Source organism: Gymnoscopelus braueri (assembly GCF_963280865.1).
Source record: "Gymnoscopelus braueri genome assembly, chromosome: 21".
NCBI classification, from domain to species: Eukaryota; Metazoa; Chordata; class Actinopteri; order Myctophiformes; family Myctophidae; genus Gymnoscopelus; species Gymnoscopelus braueri.
The window spans coordinates 13,475,897-13,493,184 of NC_137623.1; the positions used below are offsets into that span (position 1 = coordinate 13,475,897).

General features: G+C 40.6%; 1 protein-coding gene across 1 annotated transcript in view; it reads right to left on the reverse strand.

Annotated features, from left to right (window-relative positions):
* The window catches only part of avl9 (AVL9 homolog (S. cerevisiase)), a 57,889-nt gene that overhangs the window by 23,355 nt on the left and 17,246 nt on the right, over window positions 1-17,288 (reverse strand). The window contains exons 4-9 of the mRNA XM_080417199.1: window positions 14,887-14,958; window positions 5,715-5,804; window positions 4,991-5,057; window positions 1,958-1,998; window positions 1,342-1,380; window positions 236-305 (exon numbers count right to left, since the gene is read on the reverse strand). Of these exons, the coding sequence (XP_080273325.1) occupies window positions 236-305; window positions 1,342-1,380; window positions 1,958-1,998; window positions 4,991-5,057; window positions 5,715-5,804; window positions 14,887-14,958 (379 nt within the window). The remainder of the gene's footprint in view (window positions 1-235; window positions 306-1,341; window positions 1,381-1,957; window positions 1,999-4,990; window positions 5,058-5,714; window positions 5,805-14,886; window positions 14,959-17,288) is intronic.

Sequence of the window (17,288 nt, forward strand, 5' to 3'; positions counted from 1 at the left end):
ACTTTTGTAACTCAAATCTTTGCCTCTGGGGGGGTCCCTGGAACAAAATATCTTAGATGGGGGTCCGCGGCCAAATACATATACATTTGGGGGTCCTTGACATGAAAAATATTGAGCACCACTGATATAGAAACATGCGTTTTTAAGAAAACTGTTGGGATTTAGGAGACATGTAGAATCGGCTTCAGGTTAAATATACCAGAGCGTAATGCATCTTTGTGAAGGTTCTACTGACCTGGGAACAGTGATAAGACTGTCATGAGAGCTCCCACTAGTCTGTTGACTGGAGACACATAAAACAAGACCTGGGGGGGATGCAAATGAAACACACTTCAGCTCACTTCTCACTTCACACCACCAGTGGTGGAAAAAGTACTAGATATTTTACTTTAAGTAAAAGTAGCAATACCACAATGTAAAACATACTCTGTTACAAGTAAAAGGCCTAAGTTGAAAATGTTACTTGAGTAATAGTGCAAGAGTATTGGCATACAAATATACTTAAAGTACCAAAAGTAAAAGTACAAAAATGTTTGAAAATAGCAGATCTACAGCTCACAACTTTTAGATCGGCTATTTTCAAATAGCCTATATATATATATATATATATATATATATATATATATATATATATATATATATATATATATATAATAGGCCTAAAGTGTTTAAAGTCTGTTTTATAATATAATAATTAATATCTGAAAAGTAACTTGTAACTGAAGTTTTCAAACAATTGTAGTGGAGTAAAAGTACAATATTTGCCTCTGAGATGTAGTGGAGTAGAAGTAAAAGTACAAAAATTGGAAATACTCCAGTAAAGTAAAAATCACACCCTGTGTGAAGTGGGCGGTGTCTTGCTAGCTAATCACAATACTGAATGGAGTCAACCAATCATGTACAAAAAATAAATACATTTATTGAAACACTCTTTATGATGGAAGAAACCTTAAACTTAAAAAAAACCAAATTATGTTTTTTTTTAAGTTATGGTTTCTTATATAGGGCTATGCACATGTGTCATGTGACACTGGCCAATCACAGTCCTGAATAGACTGTGATTGGCCAATCACGGTGCAGGGTTAGGCGGGGTACATTTTTGTACAGATTTTGTACAGTACATATTTTGTACAAATTTTGTACAAATATCCAAACCTCACTTATAGGGGCGGTTTCACCGCCCAAAGAATACCTCAAAAGTGTACTTAAGTACTGTACTTGAGTAAATAAATGCACTTAGTTACTTTACACCACTGCTTCTCACACACACACACACACACACACACACACACGTGCGAGCGAGCACAAGTTATTAAAGTTGAATCCCAGATTTGATCCTACCTTCTTCTCCAGTAGAATGAGTTTGAAGAGGATGAGAATCTAGAAGGAAATGAAAGCAGAGAATTATATTCATCTGACAAGACTTCAAAAAGTGACAAATACGGACGATGCTAATTTATCCTAAACCTGGGGTGAAAAGTAACTCATTACTCTCCTTACTGTAACTGAATGGCAATTTCATGTATTTGCACTTTTTTTTTGTGATTCTTCTACTGTCACCGAAGTGATTTTCTCTCATAATACAACATATGAGATTGACTAGTCGTGTTAATACTGAAATGGTAACAGTCAGGATGCTACATTATCCAAATAACTGTTACCGAGAGTAGTCTAATAACTTATTTTACCTGCGTAGTTTTCAACACAAGTAATCATACTTAACGAGTAATCCTTAAGTCAATACCTATACTTGAGTAGAAAATTCCAGCAGTCTTTTGACAGCCTGAAAACAACACTACAATACTTAAATTGTATTTGATAAATCGGCTATAAAGTACTTTGGTAGTGGTATTCTGTCATGTCTGCTTGTCTTTCTACATTTTAGTTCCTTCAAGTTGAATTTCTACATACAACGTTGCAACTGTCCTGCTTTCAAATATTAAAAAGATATTTCTACCTTGTGTCGAAAGTGCAGTATTAAATCTCTGGGCGACAGTCCTGAGGAGAGACATGGAACAGATCAGGTCAGGATCAAAACATACAAGGCAACAAGGAAACAAGAGACATCTTTGTTTTAAATATAAAGCTTGTTCAGCCAATTTAGTCTTAATTTCTGTGTTGCCACTGCTCTTGTACCCTACTGGCTCACCTGCCAGTGAGGAACCCCCACCGAGAGGCGTATATATCCATAATGCAAACAACTTACGCAAAGACCCGCCTGCCTCTGAAACGCCCTGGCTGCCTCTGAATGGCCGCCAACAAGACTGTACTGTAAAAGGTGTATTTTCATCTTTATCCTTTTTAGTGTATTATATTGGTTTATGCTTATTTGGGCTTGTTTCCTAATGTTTAAATATGTGGTTCTCAAACATTTTCAAGCCAAGGACCCTCAAATTATTATATATTTGGCCATTATATATTTTGTGTATTCAAAATGTTTCAAACATTCATTATTCAAGATTTTTCTTGAAAATGGCAGATCTACAAGCTCAGTTGTGAGGAACCCTCAAATTAATGTATATTTGGCCACAGATCTGAAAATATTTTGTTCTACAAACTCAGTTGTGAGCTTGTAGATCTGCTAATTTCAAATATCTGATTGAAATATATATCTGAGGCCACATGAACACTCTTAGTGTTCATGTGGCCTATTAGTCTTATTCATATTACTCACCAACCCTTGCATTATCAAAGATAACTGAATTGAAACATCAGTGTAATTTATTTTTAAAAAGTAACGCGATGGGCGATGACAGCGGTGCCACCATCTTAGTCAATTAGTTGTTGACAAGGCAACGAGCTCTGGCCAATCAGAGGCAGGCGGGCGTTTCCAAGGGCGGGTCTTTGCGTAACTTTGTTTGCATTATGGATATACGCCACCGGGAGGACTCAGCACCGTCCTACACCTCCCGTTCAACATTCCCCGCCGAGAGGTGCCGCCCAAGCCTGAAGGAGTACGTACGTGCAACAACAAATATCACCCTCCCCCACCAGGCTTCCCTCCCCCCAAACATGTCCAATTGCGTTGGTATATAATGCGTTGGATTTGAACCTCCCAGACTCCATGGTGGTAAACAGATACGTTACCCTATAGGGGGGCGGCCATAGCTGAGTGGTTAGTGAGCCCGCCTAGGGAACCAGCTGGCCCTGGTTGCCCCAGGTTCGATTCCAGGCTATCCCAGCATATGTGCCGATGATATGAAATTTGTCCCTGAGCAAGACTCTTAACCCCAATTGCTCACAGGTTCTCATTGGAAACAAGACCGCAAGGACTTTCATGAACGACCTGTTAAAAGGAATTATCCTATCCTTTTATCCTTACCCTTGCACCACCCAAGTGGCAAAATGACAACATAAGCCAGGAAAAAAAATGCTTTGCGTCCCAGCATGCAATGCTTCCTACTGCGGCACAGAGATGACATCAGAGCTGGCTGACCCCGCTTCCTACACTGACATCACAGCTGAGTGACCCTGCCTCCCACCCTGTCCAAATGTCCTTGCGGAAGAGACACTGTCCCCTGCCTCTGTCTCTGACTGACAAATGCTTTAGATGAGAGCCATAACTGTGGATAAATGCAAACGTAGCAAGATGCTCAGTGTTGTGTAGACCAGCGATTCCAAAATTGTGGGGAATTGTTGGGCCTGAGGATACTGCAAACGGGCCCCCAAATAATATATAACATTAATAAAAAATAAAATAAAAAGGAAAACTAAATGTCATGGTATTCTTTCTTTAAAACCTTGAAAAAAGATTTGTCATTGTGATACAGATAAATAGCCACTTAAAGTACTATGTCTCTGCTGTCAGGCAGAAACCAGCTAACTCCAAAATGTTCATTTTTCAGGAAATGAAAAAAAAAAGAAAAAAAGTGGAGGTTTTGTTCATCATTGATAAGAACAGCTTAAAGGGGTAGTTCACCCCCCAAATATTTTTTCTATTGATTACTCACCCCATGGAGCCTTGAATTCAAGGATATTTATTTGTTTTTGTCGCATTCCTTCCTTTATTATTTGATTATAATACATTTAGCCCCATTGATTCGGTAGGAGACACAAATGCATTTGTGTCTCCTACCGGAATCAATGGGGACACATTTATTATAATCAAATTATTGGCTTAGGAATGTGACAAAAACAAAAAAATATCTATGAATTCAAGGCTCCAGATGGTCAGTAATCAATAGAAAAAAAGTTATTTTGGGGGTGAACTACCCCTTTAAATGGACCTCCAAGCTCACAATGAGGTTGGAGGTTAAAAGGGGTTGGAGCCTGGAGTCAGCAAAAGCACCTAACTCCACCCCCTTTGATGGATTAGCTGGTTTTGTCAGAAGCGCTTTTTAATACTTTTCATTGGTTCAATATTTTTTCTACCAACACACAGACGTAAAGGGCGTTCAATAGCACTGATTTAAGGGGGAAAAAATGCAAAAGCGGGAAAATGGAGTTAGCTGGTTTCTGCCGGACAGCAACGAATACCATGTTGGCCAAGCCAGAACACAATGGATTGATTGATCATTAAAACAAGCACGCTGACGCTCTGAAAATGCACGCGGCCCACCCATGTGACCACTTAACTCTCTCAGTGCCAAGCAACAAGTTTTTTCTGAATGCCCTCAGTGCCAGAACGAAAAATCCTGAGTTTAAAAAAAAAATCGATAAAATTTGCCCGCATTTTTTTTTTTTTGAAAATAATGTTCAGAACCCAAGATATCGTGATCCGAAGATTTGCCGCTCCATTCACTCCTTGTTTAACTTATAACTGAAAAAGGCTGTATCTCGCTTCATAAGCACTTTTTTTTTTTACTAAAAAATAAATAAATAAATGCTGGCACAGTATGAACATATTTTTTTATTTCATTGGCACTGAGAGAGTTAAGTGGTCAGATGTTTGGGCCACGAGCGCTTTCAAGATTTTCAAGTGGACCCTGATCGAGAAAAGGGTTGTGAACCGCTTGGTGTTGTAGACAGATCAAATGGCGGCCATTTTCACCTAGGTAAAGCTGTGATCCCTCCAGAGTCAACCCCCGCAGGGAGCCGTTCATGTGGTCGTACAGTTCCTATAGAAACAAGAGGACAAAGCAAGAAGTGAGACCAGTGGTGAAAAAAGTACTCATTTTTTTTACATAAGTAAAAGTATCGATACTGCCATGTAGAAGTACTCTGTTACAAGTAAAGGTCTGGAATTCAAAATTTACTCGAGTAAAAGTACAAAAGTATTGGTATCAAAATGTACTTTAAGTACCAAAAGTAGTAAGTACTGATTATGCAGAATGTCCCATTTCACAAGTTTTCAAATGTCAAAAAATCTTTTGAAAATAGCAGATATACAAGCTCACAATGCGACGCATTGTGAGCTTGTAGATCGGCTATTTTCAAACGGCCGAAATGTATATAGGGCTGAAGTGGTTAATGTATGTTTTGTAATAAAATAAAAATATACAAAGTAACTAGTAACTCAAGTTTTAAAATAATTGTAGTGGAGTAAAAGTAGAATATTTGCCTCTGAGATGTAGTGGAGTAGAAGAAAAAGTATTGAAAATTGGAAATACTTTAAGAAAGTAAAAGTACATCAAAATTGTACTTAAGTACAGTACTTGAGTAAATTTACTTAGTTACTTTACACCACTGGAAGTGAGACCAGTAAGGAGAAAAAAAAGGAACATGGTGTTTTTATTTATTTATATCTGAGCCACCGTGAGAGAGGTTCTTCTCACCTTTAAAATGGAGATCTGAGAGAAGTCTTTCTCCTCAAAGTAGGCGTGTGTGATGAGCTGGAGTTTAGCTTGAAGGAGGCCGTACAGAGGCTGAAAATGAAGACCAACACACAGTCAGGATCTCAAGCTCATACGTGTGTGTGTGTGTGTGTGTGTGTGTGTGTGTGTGTGTGTGTGTGTGTGTGTGTGTGTGTGTGTGTGTGTGTGTGTGTGTGTGTGTGTGTGTGTGTGTGTGTGTGTGTGTGTGTGTGTGTGTGTGTGTGCGCGTGTGTGTGTGTTAGCTTCATGGTTTAAGGTGTCTGTAAACTCTGCAGACAGTGTGATTTTGGTCGTCTTAAAGGGGAATACGACTCATTTTCAACATTGAACCATGTCATAATATACCTTAGAGCTGTTGTGTGGAAATAAGAAAAAAAAAGTCCCCCCCTTCTATGTTGCCTAGAACTGGGGAATTGATTGTTGGGGTCATGTGATCAGTGACATACGGCCAGTGTACTCTTTGGCCCGCCCTCTTAATAGTCCATGAGCCAGAGCCCCAAAATTGAGCCATGATTATCAAATGGGTGGGCAAATCCAGGATTTATTTTTTGACTAGCTGTACATCTCTAGTTTACAGTTTGGCATGATAACCATTGCAGACTAGTAGCTTAGTGGTAGTTATCATGCGTTGAATGTGTGGACCCCTATATTGTTAAATGCAAATTGTATGCTGATGTACTGATGTATGCTGATGTATGCTGATGCAGTGATATGTAGGGTTGCGAGTTCAAATCTCACTGTGACCAACTTATGTTGTATGTGTCCTGGGAGCCATCATCTAAATCTTCATCATCTTCCTCTACATCATCATCTCATAATCATCTTTTTCCATGCTTGGACCCTGTTGCCACATTTATGTATGTATTTATGTATGTATTATTTATATATCTATTTACTTATAGTGGGCTCACTGTGTGTGTGTGTGTGTGTGTGTGTGTGTGTGTGTGTGTGTGTGTGTGTGTGTGTGTGTGTGTGTGTGTGTGTGTGTGTGTGTGTGTGTGTGTGTGTGTGTGTGTGTGTGTGTGCTGTTTTTTTTTTTTTTTTCTTAAATTTTCATCCCACGATTTTGTAACCCATTTTTTCACCCAGTGCCAATTGTCTATGTAATCCTGGACGCTACACTCCCTCTGCCAGCCTAGGGAGAGCCTAGAGCCGAGTTCATGCCTAGCAAGCCGCTTCTTATCACCCGACACGTTATCTCTCAAGAACAGATTCTGCTCTCCGCTTGAATCTGTCGGGGGGGTTCGTCATAACGTGTACGCACTGGCCTACAAGTGGGCGTGCCTTCAGATCAGGAAGCAGGCCGCGCTTTACCCAATCAAATGTAGTGGGCGGGATTTACTGTCTGCTCTCGCTTCCCACTGAAAACAAACCGAAACTCATTTAACAATAGCGTCCTAGGAGCAGACAAAACCACGGAAAGATATTCACATTTTAACTTGCTCTTTCATCATAGAAACAAGTGGGCTTATAACCAAAACGATCCATGTTCTCTGGGAGAAGTGGTGTTAGTGTTCCGTGTAGAAATGGTGGGAATGAAAACATAAGCGCACCACCGGAAGTGGAGTGCTGAGGGTAGACCAAAAACCCCGGTTTCCTTGCGCACGGGTGCTCCATTTAGCTCCCCCCAGAGCCAAGTGAAAGAGTAAAAAACAGCAGAGGGCGCTGTTTTTCCTTTTTATTTGGCGATGGGTTCCCAGATTGCCCGACACGTTATTCCAACCAGTTCCTTTCCCCTCTGTCAGGCGCCCCGGCTGACAAGGGGGAGGCAGTATAGAGACCAAGTATCACTGCATGTTTTTGTGAGGGTACCTACCCTAGGAGACACAGGGAGAACATGCAAACTCCACACAGAGAGGCCCTTTCGCCAACCCCACCTAGGGTATGGGCACTGATGAGGCGGAGGAGAGAACACGCCCCCCAGTGCCCATAGCGTCCCCGGCGGGGATATCGAACCCAGGACCTTCTAGCTGAGAGGCGACAGCGCTACCGTGCAGTCGGTTTTCTGTTTCTGTTGGTAGTCATGGTTGCCAGTTCCCACCTGATGTCATGTGGGAGTTCAGACTGCTCCAGACCATAATGAATAACTGATAGCTTGCATAATGTCTTCAGGCTAGGACTTAAATCTAATATGTACAGGTCATCAGTGGGTGTGAAGACTGGTTTGTATCCTCCAAAGATGATGATACGATCTCCCACCATGAGACAGCCCATCAGAGACATCCTACACGGGTCTTTCCCTTTGGGCTCAACCTGCTTCCACGAAAAGGTCTCTTGACTGAATTTCCACAGATCATTGAAGTACTGGTTACTAAAGTCCGAATTTCCACCAAATATGTACAGCTCTCCATTGTAGGCAAAGGCTGAATGACCCCTGCGTTCTCCTGTAAGAAGCTGTGCAGAAGGTGTGCTCAGCCAGCAGTTGGTCTCTGTGTCAAACACTCTGATGATGTTGCAGACGACCCCATGGCCCCCAAAGCCCCCAAATACAAACATATTTGTCCCGATGATGGTGGCAGAGTGATCATATGAAACAGGTGGTGGAGTTCCTCTGGTGTTAATTAAAGACCACACCATTGTGGTGGTGTCCAACTTGTAGATGTCATTAGTGCATCCAGTCAGCTGGGTGAACCCTCCATGAATATACATGACCTTCCTCAAGACACAGGCTGAGTGGCACTGCCTCTCCTCTGGAACAGTACCAGAAATGTTGGGGTTTGACCATCTGTGGTTGTCAACATCAAATGAATAAAGCACGTTACAGTAAGGATATCCCCCCCAGATGTAGACAATATCTTCTACCAGAACAGCTGTGTGGCCCCTGCCCACGCGGGGAACCTCAAGGTGACGTTTTCCTCTTCCATTTGTCCATGGGGGCAACTTAATCCAGCGTAGAGACACTGTGTTGAAGATGTGAACTTCAATCTGGTCATTCCTGTTCCTGTTACTGTATCCTATCCCAAATGAGTACAGCTTGTGTCCGACTACCACAGCAGCTGGGCAGTAATTTGCATAACCTCCTTTCAGATGTATCGTCCAGTGAAACATTTCACACACCAGCACCACTGTGAATCAGTGCAACTAATTTACAGAAGAGGTTGTTAGAAGGCAGGGCAAGTTGCTTCCAGAAGTTGCAGAATGGTGTTGTGTTGGAAAATACAATAACGACATTTAAAAGGACAATTATATCTGATGTAATAATGTTACAATAACAATAATGTTGTGATGTCATTGCGTGATGACATCTTTATATGGAATAGCTAATGACGTTACTCTGTCTATTTTAGCAAAATTTATGATCAGAATGTTGTCAGTACTATGACATCAGTAATCCATATTTGGGCATATTGAGATAAAGACTCTTATCTGTGTGAATTAATGACTCATCTGACAGGAGGGAGAATTATAACGTAGCTTTGTGATGCTGAGCTGGAATTAGGACCATGCTTATTAACATTCATTCAATAAAGAATTCCAGCAGCCTGTATGAGTTCCTGTCTGTGCACTAGGAATATTTTAGTCATGCTACTTCAGTTGAACCATGCACATAAATGAGTTTACTGATTACTAGGGGTGTGGGAAAAAATCGATTCGAATACGAATCGCGATTCTCCTGTTGGACGATTCAGAATCGATTATAAAAATAAAAAAAATTGTATAATGACATTTTTGAGAAGAGGCAAGTTCTGGGCTGAATCGGGGTAAAATTGACTTTGAATCGAGAAAGAAATTACGAAAAAAAATCTCTCTCTCTCTCTCTAATTAAAGTATGGGGAATTGATTGGAAAGGTTATTTTACTTATTAAATACTTCCATATATGCTTAAATGGCTTTTTAATGCAAGATTTTCCACACAACTCAAATAATTTGAAAATAAGTCTTGTAAATATCCCCAATTTGAAAGTATATGCTGAGAACCAACATGTTCCTAATGTCTATAAAAACAAGAGGACCTGATTATCACAGTGGCAGACTTGACTGACTCGGAAATAGAGGACTGAATTTGCTGTGCCTGGCCCCTGATGTGTCCCAGAACCCCTGAACCTTCTCCCTGACATATGCCTCCCTTGGCACACACTCCTTCCTTTGTATACTATCGGTCTCTATATTATTTTGAATAGTAAAACTGAAATGTTCACCAATACAACAGCCTCCGTCTACCTTCTGGGTCCCTACTTTCCACATAACTAACTCATCTTACTTGATAAACTGATCATTTGGTCCTGCAAACTCTCTCTCTGTCATATGAAACAAACTCATTAGTTAATTTTGACTTGGTGTATAAGAAGGTAAAACAAACAAAAACAAAACTAGAATTTGGCCACCAAAATGATTTATTTTATGCCTGCTCACAGTATTTTCTTATCTATGGAGTGATACATATGGATATTGAATATTCCCTCGTTAAAAACCTTTGACTAACATCTTAACAAAATGAAATAAGAATGTTGACTCTGGCTTTGTCCAATGTTCCAATGTTGATTCTGGAAATGTATGCAAATTCTGGCATATTTCCCTATACAATACCTCATTTGCATATTTAAATATACAATTTCAGAAATCTTGTAATTACGATAAAGCATTGTCTTCATGTAAGTAATCAACTGGGGGAAGCTTCATGGTGATAACTTTTTCATCCTATTCACCTATCATTTATATAGGTGAAAATAACAAAATGTGTGATAAATATGAAAAAGCTACTCCTGTGGAAAGGTTATCATATATTAATTTACTTATATTGACCCTATAAACAATTTAACCCATTAAGACCTGGAACGCATCTGTGTCACCTTTTCATTTGAGCTAAAAAAAAGCATTATTTTACACTTTGGCTATTCAAAAATAGCAGATCTACAAGCTCATAGCGCGGCACCGAGTGCCGCGCTATGAGCTTGTAGATCTGCTATTTTTGAAAGATCGTGAAAATGCCTGCAAATCTTGGAATATATATTGTTTAAAGCGAACATTTTTTAACTCTATTCTTTTGCTTCTGGGGGGTCCCTGGAACAAAATATTTTTAGATGGGGGTCCACGGCCAAATACATTTTGGGGGTCCTTGACATGAAAAAGTTTGAGAACCACTGTTCTAGGCAACATAGAAAGGGGGACTTTTTTTCTTATTTCCACACAACAGCTCATGGTTCAATGTTGAAAATGAGTGGTATTCCCCTTCTCTGTTCCAGACGAATGTTCAAATTGTGGGTGAAAAGGTCGGGAACGATGCTTTGCCATCTCGGGGTTGTTCAGTGTCACAAGATTTAGAATCACACATGGCACCAACCTGACTGTCAACAACAGACTCTTATTTCACTGTTTGCACAATTAATGTAAACATACAGACAAAGTAGCTGTCCTGTCTGTGGTAACATTGTAGATACAAAGCAGCAAGCTGGTGTGCAGGAAAATGTTTATGCGTTGCTTGGCAACAGTCCAGTCCGACAACTATTTGTGTTGGCGGAGCCAAATGCTTAAACAAACAAACAAATCATTATCCGCTGTCGCTTATTGCTGTTAAATAAATGGTGCTTGTAGAACTTGTTGTATACAAGCAATATCACACTTCGAGGAGGTCGTGCTGTGGCCGAGCGCCAAGCATAACCACAGCCGTCCTGATATTCAGTACCAACCGCACTCCACCGTGTGTGATACTGCTTAGATATCTTAATCTTAAATATCTCTCGCGCTGTTGTGAAATTCTCTACTTGTCCTCCACTACTGGGGCGACGTGAGCTTGAACTAATAGCAGTGGTGGAAGAAGTATTGAGATGTTTCACTAAAGTAAAAGTATCAATTCCACCATGTAGAAATACTCAAAATATTCAAAATGTACTCGAGTAAAAGTACAAAGGTATTGGCTTCAAAACGTACTTAAAGTACAAAAACTAAAAGTACTTATTAAGCAGAATGTCCCATTTCACAAGTTTTCAAAATGTATACAGATCTTTCAAAAATAGCGGATCTACAAGCTCACAACGCGCCACGATGCGGCGCGTTGTGAGCTTGTAGATCGGCTATTTTCATATAGCCGAAGTATATATAGCTTGTAGTGGTTAATGCATGTTTTCTAATAATCTGAATCTAAGTCAAGATTTCAAGTAATTGTAGTGGAGTAACAAGTACAATATTTGCCTCTGAGATGTAATGGGGTAGAATAGTAGAGCAGATAGTAGGAACAATCGTTCACTTTGTGATACAAGCGTGAAAATTGGCATGAACATTCCTTTAGGTCAACTCTTTGACTTTTTTAATCGAGCCACTCAAAAATCCAAGATGGCGGCCATTTTTCAAGATGGCCGATACCTTAGTGGGCAGTTAAGTGATATGATGGTTTATTTGGTGATACAAGCATGAAAATTGGCATGAGCAGTCTCTGTGGGTCACTTGACAATAAGCCACCCACAGCTACTTGAAATGTCAAGATGGCGGCCATTTTTCAAGATGGCCACCACCTTAGTGGACTAGTTAAGCTTAAGAAATCATTTAGTTGGTGATACAAGCATGAAAATTGCCATGAGCCGTCTCAAAAGGTCATTTGACAAGAAACCGCCCACAGCCACTTGAAATTTCAAGATGTCAATCTTTAAATGATACCTTTTCTCATAGAAATGTATTGGGTTCCTCAAAAAGCTCTGTCAAGAGAGGTTGTTTGACTGTGTTTTGTCTGACTCCTCGCCCACGACCTGTCCAGTTTGGTAAGACCTGTCAGGAGTTGCCTCCCACCGGCATAGCTATCAGGGTTCACTGAGGTAGGCCTAAACAAGCTCCCTTACCACGACAAGGTAACAGTCACAAGGGAGGATATATATATATATATATATATATATATATATATATATATATATATATATATATATATATATATATATATATATATATATATTGTTTTTTTTAAACTAACAGCCATTACATGTGTCAAATAAATACTAAGGGGTGGGGAAACAAAAAATAAGATGAATAAATTAGCACAGTTGTGGTGCTGATAAGCACAGTTGTGGTGCTGAACGGACAGTGCTCCAAAATTATGAGTAATGGCTAATACTGAATGGCAATAGCCACGGAACCATGACAAACGATACTAAGGAACTAAACTGAAAATGTGCTTCACTGTTAGATATGGCAGTGGAAGGCAGTGGAAGCAATGTTACAAAGTAACAACTGAAAATTACACAGTAATAGACTAGATAAAAAGTAAAACATGATGCGTCGATGTGACGAGGGGAAGCCGAGCCATAGGCCTCCACTTGAAAACACAGAGGACAACAGGGAATAACTCTGGCAAAATAAACATGCAAATAGGTTCTAGCAGGGGCAACTACATAGGCATGTGAAACTGAGTCCATATCTGAAGCAGTTACACCTTCCAGTACATGCCTTGGAGCACCCACATTTGGTCAACTCCCAACAACTCTCCGCAATAGGTGGAAGTGGAGTCCAGAAGACTTTCCACTTCTCGTCCTGTTCCACCCATCCCCAGTCAGATGGGCTCTGCATTTGTGGATGTCGCTTCAATGCCTGTCCCCACACGTATCCAGCCTCATAAGAAGCATGTTTGGCATGCTCTTTGAGTGCTGCTTGAGTTGGTGGGATCAAGTCATATTGTCTTTGCTTTCTGGCAAAGAGATCAAGCCTGGCCTCGTTCACAGTTGTGACATCGCTGGACCGGTCATACATTAGATCTTCTTGGCCTCTTGACATGGATATCTTTGGTATCTTCAGTGTCTTCAGCAGATGTAGATGCTCTCTTTTGGGCCCTTTCCAGCTCTGTGTTGTTGAACCTAAGTTTACAGCTTGAATTATATTTTGCTCTGTTTCTTGTCGATGTGCTTTCTATGCCATCACCTTCATCTAGTCGGGTTGGACTAAGTAAGATAGGCAGAGCATTGATCTTATGAAATAATGGAACATTTCTTGCAATGGTATCATAACCAGTACGATCGTGCTCTCTGTTGAATAAACTCGGCTGAATGAGTTTTTCCTTGGTGACCTGCTGACAAATTAAACATCTGTCCCAGTTAGTTTTCACAACTGCTATGATGGCTTCTGCCATGTCTGCAGCATAGGCAGAGGCCGAGGGTTTATCCTTTTACCACCTTTTACCAAGCACTTTGATGTATGGGATACAACTAAGTTCGTGCCTTAACCCTACACTTAGTTCGATCGTTCATCCAATGCCATTTAAATCCTGAGCGATCTGTACACCATCCGGTTAACTAAAACCCCATTAACCTTGGCTCGGCTCTCCCGTGCTGGCACAACCTGTCAATTCAGGTGCGGCTATCTAACTGTTTTGGGGTAAATTAGACAGCATTTGGGATACCAACTTTCAATTAGCTGACATTGAACCCCACTCTGAGTTTAACAGCAGTGATATATCACCAGTGTGCCCTGGTAGTGCAGATATTCACTCTTATCTAATCTATCTATGATCAACAAATCAACACAACTATATTGTGATGTGTTAAAAGTTGTTCTTTAGCATAATAATAATAATCGTATAATCGTCCTTAATGAAAAAAAAACATACATTTCTATGAGAAAATGTATCTTTTGAGGATCCAGGGGGCGGCCATCTTGAAAATAGAAATGTAAAGTGGCTGGGAGTGTTTTCTTGTCAAGCAACCCTTAGAGACTGCTCATGCCAAATTTAATGCTTGTATCACCAAATAAACCATTATATAACTTAATTGCTCCACTAAAGTGTTGGCCATCTTGAAAAATGGCCGCCATCTTGAAATTTCAAGTAGCTGTGGGTGGCCTATTGTCAAGTGACCCACAGAGACTGCTCATGCCAATTTTCATGCTTGTATCACCAAATAAACCATCATATCACTTAACTGCCCACTAAGATGTCGGCCATCTTGAAAAATGGCCGCCATCTTTGATTTTCAAGTGGCTCGATTAAAAAAATCGATAAATGACCTCTAAAGATGATCTGTACCAAGTTTCACGCTTGTATCACCAAGTGAACGATTCTCCCAAAATATTGCTTTTAGCCGCTGCACTAGAAGTAAAAGTATTGATAATTCAGTACTTGAGTAAATGTGCTCAGTTACTTCCCACCACTGACTAATAGTCACTGTAAAAGGCCAACACACGCAAACATGGCCCTCCTTGACCCCTCCGTGTGACTCACCAATCGACTGAGGACACACACGCTCTTCTGCACCGTTTCCCTGGTAACGTCGGCCAGCCGCACCTTCAGGCTCTAGAGGAAGAGGAGGAGGAAAAAAAGCCATGATGAGGACCGCGTGTGACTCACGCAGTCTTTGAACTTTCAAGGCACAGCAATTTTGTTTGTTTAGCATGTTTCAACAACAAGGCAATTCAATGTACTTTACAGCGTGGGTTCTCAAAGTGGGGTCCGGGGACCCCCAGGGGTACTTGAGGGTGTTCCAGGGGGTACCCAGAAAAATTTGTAAATATAGCATCAGAATAATTATGACCTTTTATACTTTGGCTATTCAAAAATAGCAGATATACAAGCTCATAGCGCGGCACCGAGTGCCGCGCTACGAGCTTGTAGATCTGCTATTTTTGAAAAATCTTGAAAATGTGTGCAAATCTTTGAATACATATTTTTTAAAGCGAACATTTGTAACTCAAATCTTTGCTTCCGGGGGGTCCCTGGAACAAAATATTTTTAGATGGGGGTCCGCGGCCAAATACATATCATTTTGGGGGTCCTTGACATGAAAAAGTTTGAAAACCACTACTTTACACTAAACACCAAGCAAAGGAAACACAATTATAAAATGACATTAGGTTACAATAAACAAAATAAGTAAAACATAAATACATTTACAGTCCAGAAGAGAAAGACAAAGATAAATAGTGGCAGCAGACCTGCACTTTTCTGGGAGTTTGTGCATAAAAACTAAATGCTGCTTCCCCACGTTTATTTTTGGTTATAGGGACAGAAGGCAGACCTTTCCCAGATGACCTTAGAGATCTGGATGGTTCACAATATCGCACGATCAGAAAATTAATATTGTCCCTAAACCAATAACCAATAAGATTTGGCCCTAAATCTTATCTTATCTCAGGTACTAGTGTAAATATGTAGATAACTTGTTTGGTTTTTTTTTGTTCTCTTGTTTGATCTCCTTTTCCACTTGCCCCCCCCCCCCCTCTTCTTCCTCCCCTTCTTCTTTCTATGGAAACAACGTTACGATGGGAACTATGCACGAAAAATAATTTCACCCACTTTTTTACTTCTGTAAATCTGTGATGTGACAATAAACCTGATTCTGATTCTGAACCATTCAAAGCTTTATAGACAGACCGACAGCAGTATTTTGAAATCAATTCTCTGACCCACAGGGAGCCAGTGTAAGGATTGAGGAACTTGTAGTGATATGCTCCAATTTCTTGGCATTAGTAAAGACTCGAGCAGCAGAGTTCTGAATCAACTGCAGTCTTTGGATAGATTTCGCTTTAGGGAGACCTGTAAAGACACTGTTATACTGTAGTAGTCAAGTCTACTCAAGATGAAGATGGCCAAGTTTTTCTAAATCCTGCTAAATTCAGCTCATGACATGCCTTATCAAAAGGTAAACAGAACGATGAAGGCTGTTAGTTTAGAGATTTTTACATTGTTCGTTTTCTGTTTATGATAATGATGACTGCCATTATTCACCAGTGCACTAGTTGTTCTTAGTTCTTAGCGTCTCCACCTGGATTTGAACTCGGGTCTCCTGCAAGGGAAACCAACCGTCTACCAGCCAGCCAAATAGGAACCCCCCTCTTGTCCAAGGGAGATATTAGGTCTCAGCTGCAGTATTACATAAACTCATATCAGTAAGTCCTACAGTAGTTAAGACACGGCAAGTCTGGACCTCTCTGTGTGGAGTTTGCATGTTCTCCCCGTGTCCCCTAGGTTAGGTACCCTCACAAAAAACATGCAGTAATCCTGGTCTCTATACTGCCTCCCCCATGTCAGCCGGTGCGCCTGATGGAGGGGAAAGGAACTGGTTGGAATAAAGTGTTCCTTCCACGCGCTACGTCCTACGTCCTACCGGGGAAACTCCCCCCCTATCAGGTGATAAGAAGCGGCCTGCTCACTCCTTATGCATTGAAGGAAGCATGAGCTCAGTTCTGGGCTCTCCCTAAGCTGGCAGAGGGAGAGTAGCGCCCAGGATTACAAGTTTAGGAAAAATGGGTTACAAAATCGTGGGATAAAAATTTAGAAAAAAAAAAAAAGACAGCAATTCTAAGAGAGGATCTTTCCACAATTTCATATTACAGAAGCAAATTGTAACTCTTTATGAATCTTATCCCATCCTATCTTTTTTTTTTTTCTTACATTTTTATCCCACGATTTTGTAACCCTATTTTTTACACCCAGTGCTAATTGTCTATGTAATCTTGGGCACTACCTTCCCTCTGCCAACCTAGGGAGGTCAGGGCCGAGCTCATGCCTCCTTCAATGCATGAGAGCCAACTGACCTTCTTGTCACCTGACAGGGGAGAGTTTCCCTGGTTGGACGTAGCGCGTGGAAGGAACACGTTATTCCAACCAGTTCCCTTCCCCTCCAT